The 20,426-nt window shown below is 36.6% G+C and overlaps 1 protein-coding gene across 2 annotated transcripts; it reads left to right on the top strand.

Annotated features, from left to right (window-relative positions):
- The first annotated feature begins 708 nt into the window (after positions 1-708).
- Positions 709-19,420, top strand: PCNP (PEST proteolytic signal containing nuclear protein). Of its 2 annotated transcripts, none has more exons than XM_032630334.1 (5): positions 709-900; positions 5,669-5,883; positions 8,707-8,781; positions 12,431-12,486; positions 13,652-19,420. In XM_032630334.1, the coding sequence occupies exons 1-5, from the start codon at positions 774-776 to the stop codon at positions 13,776-13,778; spliced, it is 600 nt and encodes a 199-aa protein (XP_032486225.1). In that variant the 5' UTR covers positions 709-773; the 3' UTR covers positions 13,779-19,420. The 2 variants fall into 2 exon arrangements, 1 of the variants encoding a protein (XP_032486225.1); XR_004349669.1 differs by having other exon boundaries at positions 769-900; positions 5,721-5,883.
- The last annotated feature ends 1,006 nt before the right edge of the window (positions 19,421-20,426 follow it).

Genomic DNA, 20,426 nt, shown 5'->3' with positions numbered 1-20,426 from the left:
ACCCAGAAACTACAGTTCCCTAGGCAAGGAACCGACCCCGTATAGCAAGAGGGCAGTATATATATAGAGAAAAAGCGAAGATGAAACTGAAAAGTTAGGCTGGGGCCCAATATAACGCTTGGACTTCATTCTGCAAACTCTGGGGATACACTAAAGGTTTCTAAGTAAGGCAGAAACTACTGTGGTCTTCACGTAACGAAGTAACTTCTCTTGACACAGAAATTGCAGCTTGTAGAAAAATCAGTTTTACCACTTGCCTACGCGACCTTAGACAAATTTTTCTTTGGCCTCAACTCTCACAGCTAATTAAAAGAGGGCAATTCCGCATTGGACTATTGTGGGTATTAAACGAGATAGCGCCTGACACAAGAGGGCGCTCGATAAACGTTGATTTTGCTTTTTGGTAGGAATAAGAATTCAGTCCTTTTTTTTTTTTTTTTTGAGTGGGTACACGTGATCTAGCAAACCAGACAGAATGAAAGAGCCTGGCTAGCTTCGGTCGGCCAGTTTTTACAGAAACCTCACCTGAGCTCACCAACGTTTCCAGGGTTGTGATCCCACCTTCCCTCACTTTCCTGAATCCGCCAGTAAACCATGAAAATCTAACCCACCTCTAGTCAAGTCCCTAACCAGTCCTCGGACCGCTCAACCTACCCCGCCCTTCCCTCAGAGGACGCTCGCCGATGATATCATATTCACTTCAGTCTCCGAGAGGCCCTTCACTCTCTAGGGCCGCTCTAGGCTGCCGCTTCCAAGGCGGGCTCCGAAGCTCAATGGTTGCTGGGCGGGGCCGTGACGTCCTTGGCGTGGCTGCAGGGGAGGCCGCGGCGGGGAAAATGGCGGACGGAAAGGCGGGAGAGGAGAAGCCTGAAAAGCCGCAGCGAGCTGGAGCCGCCGGAGGTGAACATAACCCCAGCGTCGCGGGCTACGTGGGATGCTCTGGGCCTTTCTTTGAGCTCCCCTGGGTGGGGGGAGTAGGCCGGGCCGAGAAGGGCGGAACTGGCGCTCACCCGGCCAGGTGCTGGGCCCACACAAGCCCTGGGCACGCCCGGTGCGGCCTGCTGGCATCCGGGCCCACATCGCCTCCTTGCCGGGGCAGAGCCGGTCACTGTTCGTCACCTCCTGGCCCCAGCGGAGGCCCTGCTTCCGAAGAGAAGGGAGATGGGCCCCAGAAAGGGGGACCGAACTCGGGGTGGGACTAGGAGTGGCGGTGCGGACGCAATCACACAAAACGCACACGGGCGCTCGCACAGTGCGAGTCACCGAGCAGTGGCCGCAGGAACTGGCCGCAGGCCGAGTTTCCGACGGTGCCGGCCTCTCAGTTACACCTAGGAGTTAGTTTGCTGCTCCCTTTTCACTGAGGAGGTGGACTACCCTGGTCTTTTTCTTTATTTTCAAACCTAGTTCTGATCCTGTAATTGGATGGGTCAAGGCGATGGAGGGAAAGAGGAATATCTTTGCCTGCCTCCAGGTTTAGTCTGCCGGGTCTAGGGTTACGGTTTGGTTGCCTTTCTTTGAACTGTCTGCCTTTTCTGTGCTAGGCTGTTGCCAGCTAACTGCACGCCAGATATTTAGGTGGCTAAATAGGCTAGTGTGACTCTTCCTGTATTTTGTTACGATGTAAACTCAGGTTACAGCTATCTTTATTCTGTCACCTCCACTCCTCTAAATTTGGGTCTTGTGCATTAAGGAAAAGAAACATCCTGTAATCTCTCCAGCCCTCCCGCCCCTTTGTCCTCACAAGGCTAGTGACTTAACACGTGCGAGCTGAGCATAATGTCTTTAGAACGTTTTAAGTACCACACTCTTAACTCTTCTTCAAGTCTTATCCCTGAAAGTATTTAGTATGAGAAAATACAGAAGATTAATAGTATATGAAGGCAACTGTTAGGACCTCCTAACAAGTTTAATGTGATTTGACTTGGGAACAAAAATTGAGAAAAGTGTAATGTTCAGTTACTTTGGACGCAGAAATTCCTTTTTAAAAAACACGTACGGTGCTATTAGTTGAGCCCAAACTCCTTTCCCTCTTCACACTCCCCTCCCGTCTTGTTTTTTTTTTGTTGTTGTTTTACTAGTAAAATAGTTTATAAAGCAACAATTTAAGCCATTTAGTGCTACCTCGTTAGCGATTTTTTTCGTCAAAAATTGTCTTGGAAATTATCAAATAGAACTACATTTAAAAATTAGTAGTTTGAGGGAAAACAAAGATCTGTATCCTGAAGAATCTTATCTGACTTTAAGACTACCTTTTAACTTTTAGAATGGGTTTCTAACTGTCTTGACTGAGTATCTGAGATGTGTTTAATGTGAGCCAAAGTGTACCTTAAGGGAGTTCCCTGGTGGCTTAGTGGTTGGGATTCCAGGCTTTCACTGCCCTGGCCGGGGTTCAATCCCTGACTGGGGAACTGAGATCCCGCAAGGCGCGCCGGGTGGCCAACAAACAAAACAAAACAAATATACCTTAAGTGTCAGCATAGTTCCACTATATAATTTGTCCACCACCCTTTCAGTTAGGGATAATTCGCTCTGTAGTATGAATATTGATGTTTCTACTTTAGCATATATTTGTGAAGGGGTGATATAAAGTTATCTTTGCTAATCGTTATCAAAAATTATTGTCTCCTTGTTGGTGACTTAGAATAAGTAATATCCCTTAATAACGTCCACATAATTTGCCTTGGGTGGGCCTTGCTTTGAAAGAAAATACTGTTACATGTAAACCATTTTTGAATGTCAGATATTTTTAATGAAATTGTACAAAGAAATCATAGTTAAAACATTCATACCATGGATATTGTTAAATTGATAATTTTACAGCAAATTTTTAAAACAGTATCAAGTTTGTCTTGGGGGACTTACCTAGAGATTATTCAGATTTTTAACTCCTATTGAACAGTCCAGTAAGTTGGAAATATAAGTATTTTTTAATGAGTTAACATAGTTAACATGAATTTATGTTAATAAGAGAAGCTACTTACTTGAACTACCTGCTCTCACCTTAAAGAGAAGGGATGATATTAAGGGTAAGGTTTTAGGTAGATTTTTTTCCCCTCCCTTTGGTTAAATTTTTGTAGCTCCTTGAAATAAGTAGAAGCTTTAGGGAAGAGCTATTCATATTGTAATCATGCCCACCTCAGGCTATTTTAGGCTATCTAAAACTACTTTAGTGAAATTGACATTTATTGTGCCAGGAGGTTCTTGAATATGTCCTGTTAGAGAGATAGGTATGTACCCTTTTTTCAGTTGAAGAAGTTACCAGAATGCCAATGCGTCATGAAGGGTATCCTTATGGACTTAAAACTTATTGGGTAATTTTTTTCAAAGTAAGGTACCTTTGTACTCCAAGGCCTACCTCCTCCCCAAAAATGCTAGTACCATGTGTAATTTGATTTCACATTAACTAATCTACACATTTTGTTTGCTTAGAATGAATACAAACTAAAGTAGTACATGTTGTATTTAAAGGAAAACACTTAATGGACTTTAAAACACTTAAATGGTCTTGATAGTTTGCCTCTTCAGATGACAGAACCACGGATGTGAATAAAATTGAGTTGCTGGCAGTTGATTACTTAATTAATGGTAGAGTAGTTTTCCCAACTCCCCTGTTCATGCTACATTTTTCTAGAGCATTCACTATAGAAATCTTCCCTAAGAATCATAAGATTGAACAGATAGTATTGTGTTTCATGTGTTAGCACATACTAGTTCAGTTAGTTGTCACACTTGATGTTATTATTAATGTTATAGTAAGAATTATGTTTTTCACTTTTTGTCGTATTTATGCTTTGATTTTTCTAGATTCTTTGTTCCAGAATTATTTTCTGGGTAAAAGGAGACCTAGAATTAAGAAAAGATAGGTTTTAAAAGAACCAGAAATTTTGACTAATTATAACCCTTGAGTCACAGTTCAAAGAGCAGAGTTACACTAAAATCAAGACTAAATGTTCTTTATTCTATTTGTTTTGATGTTTTTCAGACTTTGTGTTTACACAGACTTGTGCATTTAGTATACAGATTGCTTCTATATGTAAATCCAGTGGCTTTTTTGTGTGTTTCTATATGCTCTGATACGTAGAGCCAATGAGTTTCCAGTTTTAGCTGTGTGTCAGTCACAAAGAAGAAGTAGTTATTACTGTTTGGGTTTTACTGTAAAATTCATACTTGATTAAAACTATACATAGAATACAGAATAAAATTTAGCATAAATGCATTTAGTGGTAGACTGAAAAAATGTTTGCATAATACTGTCTTTTTTGTAAGAAATTCTAGATTGAGTTCTATATTTCGAATAGCAATCTTACATTCTTCAGGTGCTTTTGTAATTTTATATCTAAATAAGTGAATGGCACCTCAGACAACTATTCCAGTGCTGTCTTTGCTTCTTAGGGAAATCCCAAAACCTAATCCTGCTTAATTTCTCCCCTACATTGTTATTAAAACTTTCACCTCTTGTCTAAAGGTAATAAAGAGTTCGTTTTATTTTCCTGTAAACAAAATAAAATGTTCTGTTCAAAGTGCTTATTAATTTAGCTAGCCCATCATTCCAAAACTATATAGATCGGGATCTATAACATCCCGTCTTTTAATTCATTACTTGTCAGTCTGTTTGATTTCCCCTTTTCTACCCATTCTAGCTTTTTGTCATGTTTTCTTAGTTGCTGTCAGGGCCATCCCTTAGAGAATCTTCTCTTTCTCCATAAACTATTCATCCAATGTAGCAGAATACATTCAAAAGGTAAATTGGTAAACTTGGGAAAGAAAATAAAATATTTAATAATCAGCCAGCCTTCTGTCTTACCTCCCAATATGTTTTTAAATAGGCTGCATGTGTAACAGGCCTAAGATATTCAAGTGAGAACTAATTTCATTTATTAATATAAAGAAGCAAAATTACTGAAAGACATCTTGCATTCCATATCTACATATGTATGTCTTCTGTTTGAAATTATCATTAGCTCATCTTTCTTTCATGAGAAAAAATAATATATAAACCTAAATATAGTTGTTGATATTAAGAGTAGCCTAAACAGATGTTAATCAAGCTTTGAGAGTAGAATGCAGTTACTCAAGAGGGGATGACCTTGAAGTCTTCCTTGAAGTTCCTTTCTAACTAAAGATTGTGTGAAATGTTCATGAAGAACACATCACTCAAGAAGATTACTCCAGGCTGTACTAACACTGTAGTTTGGGTAATAATGGGCTGTTCATAACAGGGTACTTTGTATAACTAGTAGTACGTTATTGAAGAATATTAGACCTTTTATTAGTCAAATGTATTATCCTATGATGTGACTAACTGCCAGCAAACCAGTTTGTATAGAATTTATAGATCTTAATTTATAAAAAGAAAAATTCCACAAATAATTAGATTATTGTACAACTTACAGTGTTTAGTTGAAGGGTCTTACTTTTTGTGAACTCTATATTTATAATTTTAAATTGCTCTGTATTTTATGCTAGTTAATTCATGGGAGCCTCTTCTACTGCCACACAATCTCAGTTCCTGCTGTATACTCTAACAAACAGTGGAAGAGACTGTTGGGTTCAGTAGGTGACAACTGCAGAGGTATCTTCTTTATAACGATGCTTTTTGAGGTTGCTGCTCCCATCAATCTGCTCAGTAAAAATAGCTCATCTTGGTAAGTTGTTTCGACTTCACCAGGACCTGAAGAAGAAGCAGAAAAACCTGTGAAAACTAAGACTGTTTCTTCCAGTAATGGAGGGGAAAATTCCAGTCGCAGCGCTGAGAAGCGATCAGCTGAAGAAGAAGCTGCAGACCTCCCTACAAAGCCTACAAAGATCTCCAAGTTTGGATTTGCCATAGGTAGTCAGATGACAAAGAAAACCTCAGCCATATCCATCAAACTTGGCTCAAGTGTGAGTTGTTATTTTATATATTATATTTGTAATGGGTCTGAAAATTTGTTTCCAAAACCTGCTTTTATTGGATTATGATAAATTCAGTATACAAAGATGTATAAAAAGATACATTGGTGCATGAACTTATTAAATGTAAGTATTTAAGAAATTAGTGGCTCTATATTCAAGAAAGGTCTGGATGAATTATAACTCAACAAAGCTGTTTTTAAAAAGGGGTTGGAATATGAGAAGGAACAACTATTATAGGGACTATATGATTTATAAAGTAATAATACCTTAGAATTTCCTAAGTTGAGCAAAACCTGAAAAATATTTTTAGAGTTTCAGTTTATTTTTCTTATCTTTTAATTCCAGTGATATTAAAAATAATATCTAGAAATCAAAAAAAAAATAATATCTAGAAATCATTTATTTGTATTTTAAAAGATTAATGTTAGTAAGGTATTGCTTAATAAGAGCTTCCTGATTACCTTACTTTGAAGCTACAAATGGACATTGAGTATTATAATCTATGATAGTAGTCCTTTACAGATCAACTTTTGATTCCTTGTTTTAAGATGTAAACCTTAAATTAATACTTATTAACCCTGGAGTATCTGGAAAGTATTTGAAGTATTAGATTGAAGCATATGAAGTTTAGAGATTTATCTGTTTCTGATCTACAGAAGTGTTAATTTCATGTGGTTCAACTAAACAGATCTCTTCTTTAAGAAAAAGAAAGTTACTTGAATAGTGTATTGCTATTGGCTTTAGAAAATGGTTACATTCTTGTGTAAGGAGAATAATCTTAAAATTGCTTTTAAGTTGTTCATGTCTGTTCTGTGAAAATTAATGCTCAGTTGCCTGGATGCATACAGCTTAATTTCTTCATTAGATGTCATTCAAAGATCTTAAAAATATGATATGGATCAGATTCCTACTAGAGTCAGTGTGTTTGAGCTATACTAGTTTTAAAAAAGCTACCATTCCTCAGAACCCCTACTCCTACCCTATGCTGTTTTGCTTTTTTCCTTTTCTTCCTTTTTCTAAAAAATTTAGTGTGAACAAAAGACATTCAGCTTGTAACTTCATTACTTCATGACTCTTCTCCCTATTTGAGCTGATTCTTTTGGTTTAATATGTTTTTTATAAAGTTGCATAGACCTACCTGCATAGATATTTACTTTTTTTGATAGTCATTAAACATGTGGTTCTCATGTACATTTCTCATACAGGTGTTCCCCTTGATAATAGATTTTACGGTGCTTGAACACACCTCCTAAATCAGATATCCATATCCCTACTTTTGCTAAATCATTGGCGTGATTTAGTAATTGCTCATCATTTTAGTTGGGAAGATTATGCTTGAAAAGGCCTATTCAGTAAAACTTTAATCTTTAGAAAACAAAAGACCTTTTTTCATAAAGTAAACCAAAGTGTAAACATAATCTTGGCGAAGTGAGGTGTAGGATATGAAAATAGTTGAAACTGTTGCTTTTGATTATATGATGTGAAAAGATAGTCAAACAACCAACAAATACTTGCGTCTTATGTTTATGTACAACATCAAATACATGACATCTTTAAGAGTAAAGGGTGCTTCTAGAGTCACTATGCATAATTTCCAAATGAACATTTTTATTTCTTCAAAAACAAACATTATTTATAAAAAGTGTTTCTGTTATACAAGAAGGGATGGTTAATTTTGTTTCAGCAGCTCAGAGAAGGTTTTACTGGTGAGGTGATGCTAGAGTTGGCTTTAAGTGCAGGTAAGAGGCAAAGGGACATCTCAGATAAAAAGAGCTTCATGCAGGGCATTCCGTGGTGGTCCAGTGGTTAAGACTTTCACTGCCGTGGGCCCGGGTTCAATCCCTGGTCGGGGAACTAAGATCCCATAAGCCATGCAGCACAGCCAAAAAAAAAAAAAAAAAGACTTATGCAAAGGCAGGTTAGATGTGAGGCCACATGATACATTCAGGAAATTGTTCATAGTTAGGAAGTGTTTGGTAGGCAAATGCAGGGATAGAAAGCCCCCCAAATAAGACCACAGGACCAAATCATAAAGGACTTGTACTCCATAATATAGTTTGGTTTTATTCTTTGGGTTCTAGAGGAGCCATGGAATCATTATAAAGAGTCTCGAGCCTTAAACAGATTTGCGTTTTAGAAACATTACTCTGGTGCCAGTATAGAGAATTAGAGGAAAATAAATACAGAAGGTGGGGAGGTGGTATTTCTAACAGCAGTTCAGGCAAGTAATGATAAGGGGCCTTAGTGTTGGTAGTGTGGTAGTAAGCTGGGAAGGCAGGGGGAGATTTAAGTCTATTTAATAGAGATCTAGTTAACAGGACCTTACAATAAAATGTGCAAGTTGAAGAAAAGGTTTTCTGGCTTGAGCACTTAATGAGCACTGCAGTACACCTGGGAGCTCTTAAGTGGCGCTGTCCAGTAGGCAGCTAGCTAGTAGAGAAAGATGAGTCTTCATATCTTTCTCAAGGCACACTGTGCTTAATTTTAATGTTACTATGGGCAGGTATTAATATTCATTTTCTCTTACCTGTACCAGGTACCTTTTAGCTAAGTGATATTAAATTACAGACCCTAACTAGAAAATCTTTGACAGGAGGAAAACAAATGGACATATAATTAATAAAGTAAAATCTACCCATTGATAACCCACATTTTCAAAAAGAAAGTAGATTTCTCCAATGTATGTTCTTAGTTCCTTACTATATGTTTCTATGAAAACATAAAGTTGAATCTTTGAAGATAAATTATTTTTGTCATTAAATAAGCCTGTGTAAACATTATATTATACTCTTTTTAATGTTTCTTCTTCAGAAACCTAAGGAAACCGTTCCAACTCTTGCTCCAAAAACCCTTTCAGTAGCAGCAGCCTTTAATGAAGATGAAGATGTAAGTTGATACCTGGTTTTGTTTGTTTTACTTTAACAAGTTCTTTAAGAAAGATGTTAGTGGCAAATTGTCAAGTTGTACTAATGGTACTAGTGAACTTTTTTTGCAGCTCTGAACAGTTGTTGTTGTTTTTTAAATGACATCTGCAAAATCTGGATATTTCTGTTTATTTAATTTGATTGTGGGATTATTTAAAATATTACTGACTTTGGGGGGGGCAAGGAACTTAAATCAACAGATGCTTATTATGAGTAATAATATATATATGTGCTATGAAATACGTAGGATCCAAAAAAAGGAAAATTCAATACTGCTGTCTTCAATAATTTTTATAGTTGGAGTCTTCAGTGAGACATTATGCATGCATTCAGCTTTAAAAAGCAGCTATAGTGCTTTCTTCTTGTATCCCCATGAGGAATAACAATAGTGCAGGTGATTCTGCCAGAAGATCTAGTCAATATGTACGTGTTCCAGAGTGGCGCAGTGGTTACGAATCCGCCTGCCAGTGCAGGGGACACGGGTTTGAGCCCTGGTCCGGAAAGATCCCACATGCCGTGGAGCAACTAAGCCCATGAGCCACAACTATTGAGCCTGCACTCTAGAACCCGCGAGCCACAGCTACTGAAGCCTGTGCACCTAGAGCCCGTGCTCTGCAACAAGAGAAGCCACTGCAATGAGAAGCCCGCGCACCACAACAAAGGGTAGCCCCTGCTCACCGCACCTAGAGAAAGCCCACTTGCAGCAACGAAAATCCAATGCAGCCAAAAATAAATAAATTTTAAAAAAGAGAGATTAGGTAGCATTTTGGTTTGTACAGATTGTTATCAGGAAAGGACATTGTGGGAAGAAGGGGACAACATGTGCAGAAGTAGAGAGGCTGGAAGTAGTAAGCACCTACATAATAGTAATGGCTTGCTTTGAATGCCTAACAGTTTGAATCTTTTCACACAACTTTATTTTATCCTCCATACATCCCTATGAATTGTGTGATATGGTTATTCTTATTTTCCAAATGGAGAAATTAAGTGTGCATAAGTATTGTGCACAAGTGTTGAACTAGAACTGAGCTTTCTGGTTTCTTGTCCTATGTTCTTTGCATCATACGTTACTGTTTTCCCTGTTTTTAAAGAAATTTTAGACGGGTTCAGACAGCACTCTTTCTGCTATAAGATGGTAATGATAGGTAGGGATAAACTTGTCTCTTAGGTAAAAGAACACATGCATCTAAAATCTGCATCTGGGACTTCCCTGGAAGTCCAGTGGTTAAGACTCTGCACTTCCACTGCAGGGGGCACCAGTTTGATCCCTGGTCAGGGAACTAAGATCCCGCATGACGCTCAGCGTGGCCAAAAAAAAAAAGGAAATAAAATCTTCATCTGGTTCTTCCTTTTTCTGCAGCACATATTAATTAACCTTGTATATATATCTAAGCCTGAAATATATTGTACAAAGAGTGTTCATTTAGTTAATTTTGAAATTTAAAAATACTTTTTCAGTTGTATCTCTTTAGTCTCTTTTAATTTGGACAACTCCTGGGTTTTTCTGCGTATTTCATGGCATTAACATTTTTTTTTTTTTTTTTTTTTTTTTTTGGCGGTACGCGGGCCTCTCCCACTGTGGAGCACAGGCTCCGGACTCGCAGGCTCAGCGGCCATGGCTCACGGGCCCAGCCGCTCCGTGGCACGTGGGATCCTCCCGGACTGGGGCACGAACCCATGTCCCCTGCATCGGCAGGCGGACTCTCAACCACCGCGCCACCAGGGAAGCCCCGGCATTAACATTTTTGAAGAGTTCAGGCCAGTTAGTTTGTAGAACGTCCCTCAGTTTGGATTTGTCTGATGTTCCCTTATGATTAGATTCACATTCCTTTTGGCAGGCGTACCACAGAAGTGATGCCAAGTTCTCAATGCATCATATCAGGAGCACATGTCAGTATATCCCATTACTGGCAGTGTTAACTTTGATCATTTAGTTAAAGTGATGTCTGCCAGATTTCTCTACTGTCAAATTACTGTTTTATCTTTTATAATTAATGTTTTAAGAATATGTGGAGGGGACTTCCCTGGTGGCACAGTGGTTAAGAATCAGCCTGCCGGTACGGGGGACACGGGTTTGAGCCCTGGTCCGGAAAGATCCCACATGCCACAGAGCAACTAAGCCCGTGCGCCACAACTACTGAGCCTGTGGTCTAGAGCCTGCGAGCCACAACTACTGAGCCCACATGCCGCAACTACTGAAGCCCGTGTGCCTAGAGCCCGTGCTCCACAACAAGAGAAGCCACCACAATGAGAAGCCCGTGCGCCTCAATGAAGAGTAGCCCCCTCTCGCAACTAGAGAAAGCCCGCGCACAGCAATGAAGACCCGACGCAGCCATAAATAAATAAATAAAATTTTAAAAAAGAATATGTGAAAATACATAATTTCTTAAGTGTTCACTCATGAGTGTTAACATTCATTGATGATTCTTACCAGAATCAATTATTATGATGTTTGCTGAATGGTGATTTTTTTTCATTCTTTCATCCCTTCTATGTTTAATGTTTCTTACTGTAAGGAAGAGCTTTTATAAGTGTAGGCTCTATTCAACAGGTTATAATGCTCAAATTGTCTCAGATTTGACTAGTAGAAATCCCTTTAAGCTGGATCTTGGCAGATGACTGTGTAAAAAATAATATTTAGCTCATCAGTAACATTTATACTTAAAAAACATCTAAAAGACACTTGTCACATATTTTTTCACGAGCTGTAACTATGGAAAAGTAGTAGAGAATGAGCTTTCAAGATGTCTTTTCAGTAAAGGAGACATTTTTGAGAAGGAGCAATACAGTAAAATGGTTAAGAGCCTTTGCTTTGGCATCTAGCTGTTTTGTGACTTGGGACAAGTTAACCTTGTTTACCTTACCTACAAAATGTGAATGATGATACTCATACCCACCTTGTAGGATTGTTAGGGTTTTCAAAGACAGTGCATATTAAAGCATTTAACACAATGTGTAGCTTATAGTAAACAAATAGTTTTAGTTCTAGAATATCAAGTTTTTGGAGGGGTTTAGTTTTTGTTTTGGGGGGTTTTTTTGTTCTTGTGTTTTGTTGGTTTGTTTTTTGGCCACGCTGCACGGCATGCAGGATCTTAGTTCCCCAACCAGGGATCGAACTCGCGCCCCCTACAATGGAAGCACGGAATTCTTAACCACTGGACCGGCAGGGGAGTCCCTAGAATATCAAGTTTTTACCAAGTTTTTTTTCTTTACGCAGAATCAGCACACTAGAAGCATGAGGGTTTTATTTAATGTAGTTAAGATAAATGATTTTCTCCTTTCACCAAAATTTCAGACTTAGATATAAAATTTAGCATTATTGGTAATCAAGTGATTTTAATATAGTTGACCCTTGACCAACACAGGTTTGAACTGCACAGGCCTATTTATATGCAGAGTTTTTTCAGTAACGTGCTGCAGTACTACACTCTCCCAAGATTGGTTTAATCCTTAGATGTGGAACCGTGGCTATGGAAGGTCAACTATAAAGTTACACACGGGGTTTTGACTGTGGCGCTGTGGGGGCAGTGCCTCTAATCCTCCTGCGTTGTTCAAGGGTCAGCTCTATCTACATGCAGTCATCTCTGTTTCTGTCTTACATTTTTCTCCAGAGTGAACCAGAGGAAATGCCTCCAGAAGCAAAGATGAGGATGAAGAATATTGGAAGGTATTATAATTTTTATATAATATTGTAGAAAATTATAGTGAATTAAGAGCAAGAATAAATTGCAAATTGCACATAATCTATTAGTGTTCAAGCTTTTGTTGCATATTTGGGCAAAAGAGTTTTGTTTTCTGAGATTACTCTCCTTGTAAAAGAAAATTAGTATTTTAAGAAAAGAAAAAATAACGATAATTTAATGCTGTTTTTTTTCAGATACATGTAATCTAAATTTTTTCAAATAAACAGTTATGAGAAATGTTTCTGATATAAAATTAAAAATTTTTTTTCAGGTATAAAAAAATGGCTTTCACTCATCTCACTTAAGATATTCTCACCACTTAATCTTGATTGTATGTGTCCCATTTTCCTTAGTAATTTAGATGCCAAATATAAAAAGAAGACAAAAACATTTAAAAATTTTCCTCCATTGTTTCTGTTATTGTGAAAATAACATAAATTTCAAGTTAACACGATGTTCAGTTTCCTGTCTTTGTATGTGTAAATGGATAACTTCGAGGCTAATAAGAAAGCTGGGCTTCAAAACAACCTATAATATATCCCCACTTCTACCAAATGTATATATTCTCCCAAAGAACTAAGTGCTGAGTCTTCAAGCATCAGTCTTCAGACTTCATCTATGATTCAAACGGGAACTGTCCCAGTGGCTGTCTGCCTGCCTCCCTTTCGGACTGGGACCTAAAGTAAATACATCTGGCATTATAACCAAATCTAAACACCCAGGATACATATATCTTCATATATCTAAACATTTAAAACTGAAACAGAAGTTCATAAAATGACATCTTCTGTTTCATTTTTTATAAATGCTGATGGCAAGCCACCACCAAATTGATTTAATGACCCTGTTAATGGGTTACAAGCAACAGTTTTTAAAACTATAGTGGTTGCCACTATAGTGGTTGCTGCATATCAGAATCACCTTAAATGTTTGTTAACATAGATGTTTGGCTCCTCGTGAGGCCTACTGAATCTGAAATTTTAGGACAGGGTCTGTGTAAAGGGTATTTTTAAAAAGATCTGTAGAGGCTTCTGATGTTTGGCCTGCATTTATAATAGGTGCTAAACAAATGTGTTTTGAATGAGTTAAAAACATAGCCCGAAAATCATTATATAACATTTTAAATAAGTTTCCTTTCTTTTAACACAGGGATACACCAACATCAGCAGGACCAAATTCCTTCAATAAAGGAAAGCATGGGTTTTCTGATAACCAGAAGCTATGGGAGCGAAATATAAAATCTCATCTTGGAAATGTCCATGACCAAGACAATTAAATGATGTGTTTTGAAATTGGGGTATGGGGTGGGTGTAAAGTTAAAAGGAGCAGTTTCCTTTTTTAAAGAATGGTATAAGACTATCTTTGGAGCCGCCTTTTTTTTTTTCTTTTTCTTTTTTTAAAGATTGAGTGGTACACTAATAAATGAGAATTTGAAATTAGAGGTAATTTATGTTTTATATACAGATTTCAAGACATTTGCTAATTTTGTAGTTTCACGTGATTAGTTTCCAAAGGTTATAGATGATTAAAAAAATCAGAAATGGTACCTTTCTAAGAATTGCATATTTTTTTAGACACAACTACTAGCACATTAAGAGGGAAGCAAAAAGTTGTCTATTTAAACTGTAGGCACTTACTCTCTAACTTAACTCCCTTGTTAACCTAAAGTCTGGCTCCCAGGAACAGCCTTATAGAGAAGGGAGTATTGTATTGGGAGGAAAATGTTGCTGGACTATTGACTGAGAAAGTAAATTAGATAAAAATTAAAATACAGCTTTTTTTTTTCCTAATGGGCATTTGTTTTGTTTCGAATTATCATAAACTAGTTATTGCATTGCTATCAGTGGATACAGATGCTTAGCTCTTTAAAAAGAACATTTTAAAATTTTATGTAAACTGTTGAGTATTTAAAATAGCCCACTTCACTTTAAAGGGTCTTGTCTACCTTTGATAGTCTTCAAAGAACAACCATTTGCTACCAAAGTAAATCAGTATTTTGAATGTGCTTCTCTTGGTTTTTGTTATTAGCTAGTTCCTGTAATTATTTCCACCAGATGTTCAGGCAAATCATAAGGAAGCTGTTTCTTTTAAAATAACAAACCACCACCAAAAATTTAAATGTACATAATAGTTAAATATTTGGCTGTTCTTATTTTTTAAAGGATATAAACACCAAAAAAAAAGGCAGCATTGTATGAAGATGGAAAATAAGAAAGATGCACTTTCTGTAACTTTATCAAAGCATTTATGTTACTAACTTGTGAAATCCAATTTGATTTGAACTTATTACAGGAATTCTTATTTAGCACAATAATATGGTTTCTTTTAACTGTATACATATTAACCAGTGGCCTCTTTAAAAGCACATTTTAGATACTGAAAATAAAAGGAAAGAAAATGCATCTTTAAACATATTTTATGGAATCTTTGACCACATATACTTTGTTAATCTTTGTGTTGTAGGATTGTGTTTATTTTGTATTTTTGTATTGTATATGAATTCTTTTTTTAATGTGACAGTTAAACACATCTTTAAAAGCATAGTCACACATAAAAGAAACATATAGTATAATGATTTCCTTGAAAACTCTTACAATGTTAGATTTGGAGGCAGCTTCATACTGTTTAATTGGTGATAACTACTCTCTCAGCTCTTTTAATAGGTAATAACTCCAGAGAAGCAGCCTGTATATATTCCTAATACTTTGTTCACTTGCATATGAGTTTAGAGTAAGCCCCAAGTAAAACAATGGAAATGTATATAGAACGATTAGTTCTTACTTACATGGTTTAATTATATCAAGATACATGAATTTAACTTGCTTTAATGTAGGCACACTTCCCATTTTTGTTCATTTTAATGTTTATGTTGAAATAACATCCCAAAACGACTGAGATGAATGTCTTTACTAAAATACCAATAAATTTGTCCAACTCTATCAGTGTTCTTATTTTCTGTTACACTTAATTGTTGCTGGGTTTGTTTTAAACAAAGAAGAGACAGATGTTATTGGTGCTCTTGCCCAGATTGTTGGCCAGAGTAATGGGAGATTTTAAATTGCTCTTTGGAGTCTACCTAACTTAGCACATAGTTCTAGAACATTACAGTGTCTCAGGTTAGAAAGAGACCTAATCCAAATCCTCCCTCTCCTCTACTGCCAAAGTATCATCTATTATGTGCTGTAGAAAATCCTGCTGAGGCATACCTTTGAAAATCCCTAAGTGTTAGAAGGTATTCTCTTACTTGTGTCTGCCATCCATTATCTCTAAATATTTTCTTAATGTTTATAATGCTGCTGCCCTATAGGTCAGGTGTGAGTAAATGAAAAGATTGAACTACATTTTAAAATTAAGGTTCATTTCTAGTTAGACTAATTACAAATGAAGGCTATGAATTTCAAATGTTTTTTTCTTAACGCTAATAATCAGGGTTAGCTTGATATACTGTGGAGGGATTGTTCAAGTTACTTCCCTGCTGAGATGAAGATACTTTTTAATTTTTTTTAACTTTTCATTTTGAAAAAATTTCAGACTCAAAACATTGCAAAAATATAGTGAAGTACTTCCATGTTCTTCAAATGGTAACATACAACCACAGGACAATTGTCAAAATCAGGGAATTAACATTATTAAAATATTATATCACCTTACACTATTATTCTACAGACCTTATTCAAATTTCACCATTTGCTCCACTAATGTCTCCGTAGTTGAAGATTCACTACATTATCACATATTGTTTAGTTGTCATCCCTCTTAAACCCCTTTAATCTGGGAATCTTCAGTGTTTGTCTATTATGACCTTAGACTTTTTGAAAAGTACAGGCCAATTATTTGTAGATCTCCCAATTTGGGATTTCCCTAATGTTTCCTCACAAATTCAGTTTATGCATTTTTGGCAAAAATAAGACAGAACGGATGTGTCTTCAGTATATCAGCAAGCACATGATGTCAATTTGTCCTCTTACTAGTGTGATGTTAATTTTGATCACTTGGTTAGGGTGGTATCTGCCAGATATATACAATGTCAAAGTTGTAAATTTTCTGTTTGTAATTAGTATCTTATGGGAAAATTCTTGTATCATGTTCTCATACTTTTGCCCACTAATTGGCAGACATTCATGGTTTTTGTTTTTTGGGTGTTTCCCCCATGGTTCTTTACTGAAACAATTGTTAGTGTAGGATTTGCCGAATGATGATTTTTCTATTTTCATCTTCTATTTTTTGTAGTTCAAATTCTGTGAGGAAATTTCCTTCTCCATTCTTTATTCAATTTTGTATTGATAATGGGCCTGTGTATTCTTATGTTATTCTATAGGTTATAATGCACTACTATCATACATTTTGTTACTCAAAATGTCCCAGATCTGCCCACACAAACCCCTCCCCATTGACCCTTGTGTCTTTTTGACATGTCCCCATTCTTTTTTTTTAATACATCTTTAATTTCTGGCACCAGAAGATATTCTGGACTCATCTCATATTTTCTCTTCTTTAACCCTGCAATCAGTGATTTCTCTTAAGCATCCATGGTTCCTTTTAGAATCAAAATCTGCACTAAGTGTACTCATTGGTTCTGAAGTGTCATTGCTTCTAGCCTACTCGACAGAGCTAGAATATGTATGTATATACATCTATATCAATTTCTAGCTCTATATGTGTGTGTGTGTGTATGTATGTGTATACTGTATGTATCTCCATGAGTTCATATAGATACTTCCATTACCAGACCAACACCAGATACATTCTAGTCTTCCTCCTTTCTCTACTTACTACTCTTGTCCAACAGTAAGAAATCTGACTATGTATAATCTGTTCACTTATTTGCTTAATTTCTAGAATACACATAAAGTTTCAGAATTAACTCATATATTTCCCTATGAAAAACTAACCAGAGTGCAGTATTTGTATGTAGTTCCTTTCCTTTTTAGTCTTAAGAGTACATAATCAAAATACTATTTTACAAAGTTATGTAGGTTAGTTCTTTGCTCCCCCTTTCAGTATGATTGTGTTACTCATTTGTAATGCAGTTTGGTTTTGTTTGTGTTTCATAATGAATTACTGCTCATTGTTAATTTTTTTTGCATGTGATAGCATAGGTCTAAAAGTTGGAACTATACAAAAAGTGTAACTCCTCCCTATTTCTGCCTCATTCTCTTCCTCCTCTCCTTTCTATCCTGTTTACACCTATTCCCTATAGGTAATCCATCTCTGGTTTCTGGTTTATCCTTCCTGTGTTTCCTTTTAAATCAATGAATAGATGGGTGTTTATTATTTCTCCTTTTATCTTACATGAAATGTAATATACTACAGTTATTCTTTTATCCTTTTTTTTTTCTTCACTTTATAGTATACCCTGGAAACTATACCAGTTCATGGAGATCTTTCTCAAAAAAATTTTTAACAGCTACATAGTACTCCATTGTGTGAATATACCATAGTCAATGCAATTACTCTTACTTGTATGGGCATTTAGGTCATTTCCAATGTTTTGCCATTACAATACTGTAATCGAATAACCTGTGCAGGTGTATTTTCTCGTTGGAGTGTATCTTCCTTCAGGTAAATTCCCAGAAGTAGGATGCTGGGTCAAAATATAAGTGCATATCTACTCTTATTAGATATTGCCAAATTCTCCTACAAAAGGATTGTACCAGTTTGTCTTCCCACCAAAAATATATGAATGCCTTTTCCCACAGCCTTGCCAGCAGAATGTGTTTGTCATGCTTTTTAATTTTTGCCATATCTGATAGGTTTAAAAAAACGGCATGAGACTTCCCTGGTGGCGCGGTGGTTAAGAATCCGCCTGCTAATGCAGGGGACACAGGTTCGAGCCCTGGTCCGGGAAGATCCCACATGCCGCGAAGCAACTAAGCCTGTGTGCCACAACTACTGAGCCTGCGCTCTGGAGCCCGTGAGCCACAACTGCTGAGCCCACGTGCCACAATTGCTGAAGCCTGTGTGCCTAGAGCCCACGCTCCGCAACAAGAGAAGCCACCGCAATGAGAAGCCCCCGCACCGCAACCAAGAGTAGCCCCTGCTCGCCACAACTAGAGAAAGCCCACGTGCAGCAACGAAGACCCAACACAGCCATAACTTAATTAATTTTAAAAAAAGGCATGTTAGAATAGTTTTAATTTGCATCTCTCTAGCTATGAGTGAGGTTGAATATCTTTTCATATGTTTAAGGACCATTTGAATATCTTTATGAGTAGTCTGTTTATTTCATTCCCACTTTACTATTGGGTTTTTGGTCCTTTCTCAAATTTTAAGAATTTGTCATATATTAACTCTTTATACATATGTTATAAATAGTTTATCCTAATTATTAATTGTCTTTCGGCTTTGATTATGGTGTTCTTTGTAATACAAAAAGCTTCCTTTTTTTGTAATGTAGTGAATTTTATTCATCTCTGTTGCCTTTCAGTTTTGTTAATAGTTAGAAAGCCTTTCTCTATACTGAGGTTAAAGATAAATTCACCCTTGTTTTTCTAGTGCTTGTATTGTTTCATTTTCAAATTTAAACAGACTCCTGATCCATTTGGTATATATACTTGTGCATTTGTGAGATCAAGATCTAATTTTTAGTTAACACATCTGTATGATATTAAGCCATCCTAATAGGAAGCAGTCTGCTTTTGTGTTTTGGGGGAGTGTTAAATTTTTTCTCATGGGTTTTGCCTATTTCTTGTTAAGCTTCTTCCTAAATATTTAATCATCTTTGTTGCTATTGAAATGAGGTTTTCTCTATCATTTTGTGCTGGTTATTGTTTTAAGATATGAAGACAATTTTCTGTATGTTAATTCTGTGTCTTGCTATCTTACTAAACTCCTTATTGTTTGAGTTTTATCATCGATTCTCAAGAATTTCCCAGGTGTACCATCATATCACCTGCAAATAGAGATGGCTTTACTTTATCAATTTTTGTGCCTCAATTTATTTTCTTGTCTAATTGCATTGCTTAATACCGCTAATACAGTATTGAATAGTAGTAGAATAAATGGGTATCCTTGTCTTTTTCTCAGTGGAAATATCTCCAGCATTTTACTATTAAATAAGATCCTGGCTTTAGGACTACATATTTTATCATGTTAAAAATATCCATCAATTCCTAATTTTCTTAAGTACTTTTATCAGAAATAGGTGTTGAATTTTGCTGAAAGCTCTTTCAGCATTTTATCAATGAGGGGAAACTGTAATATATAGAATTAACATGAGAACTCTCCGGTGTAGTAGAAGTAGCAACTGCAGGAAGAAACCACCACCCGCAGGGCTAAGGGAATAAGTGAACAAGCAAAAGACAACATCTTAGAGGAGGGGCCCAGAGGCTGAAATTCAGATCTTTGAGGAGGTACAGCTGCTGGCTGCAGGGAAGAACAGCACACCAAGCTGCCCATCACCACACTGAAGACAAATTTTGGAAATTTCTTATTCAACTTGTTCATGAAAAGTCCCTGGCGATTTGTAGCCCTTTACCCCCACAAGAATCCATTGTTAGTTAGCAATAATTATTGGTTTTAGTTTTTCACTTTTTACTTCTTTTCATTTTCCTATACTTTCCAAATTTCCTACATTGATCCTACATTACTTTGATAATTGGAGAACTGAGTGGGGAGTAGAGGTATCTCTAAGGCAAATTAGCTGTCATGCTAGGGCTTCAGATACATGAGAACTTTTTCAGACCAAAGACCTTGGGCTACATCGCAATAGACACCCACTTAATTATTGCACATGGACATAGAACTCTTATTCACATCTTGTATTTTTAAAATATAATACAAATGTGCTGTTACAAATATTTTTTGGGTTTTTTCTAAGTATAAGTCCTCTTTGGGAGCATTTTATCTGTGATATCCTTTGAATTTACATTGCTTAGTATTTAGGGGAAAAAAACTGTTGTGTACTATGTAAAATATCAAGGAT

Source organism: Phocoena sinus, chromosome 4 (assembly GCF_008692025.1).
Source record: "Phocoena sinus isolate mPhoSin1 chromosome 4, mPhoSin1.pri, whole genome shotgun sequence".
NCBI lineage: Eukaryota > Metazoa > Chordata > Mammalia > Artiodactyla > Phocoenidae > Phocoena > Phocoena sinus.
The sequence above is the reverse complement of the archived record's forward strand: the minus strand, read 5'-3'. Positions and strand labels throughout refer to the sequence as shown.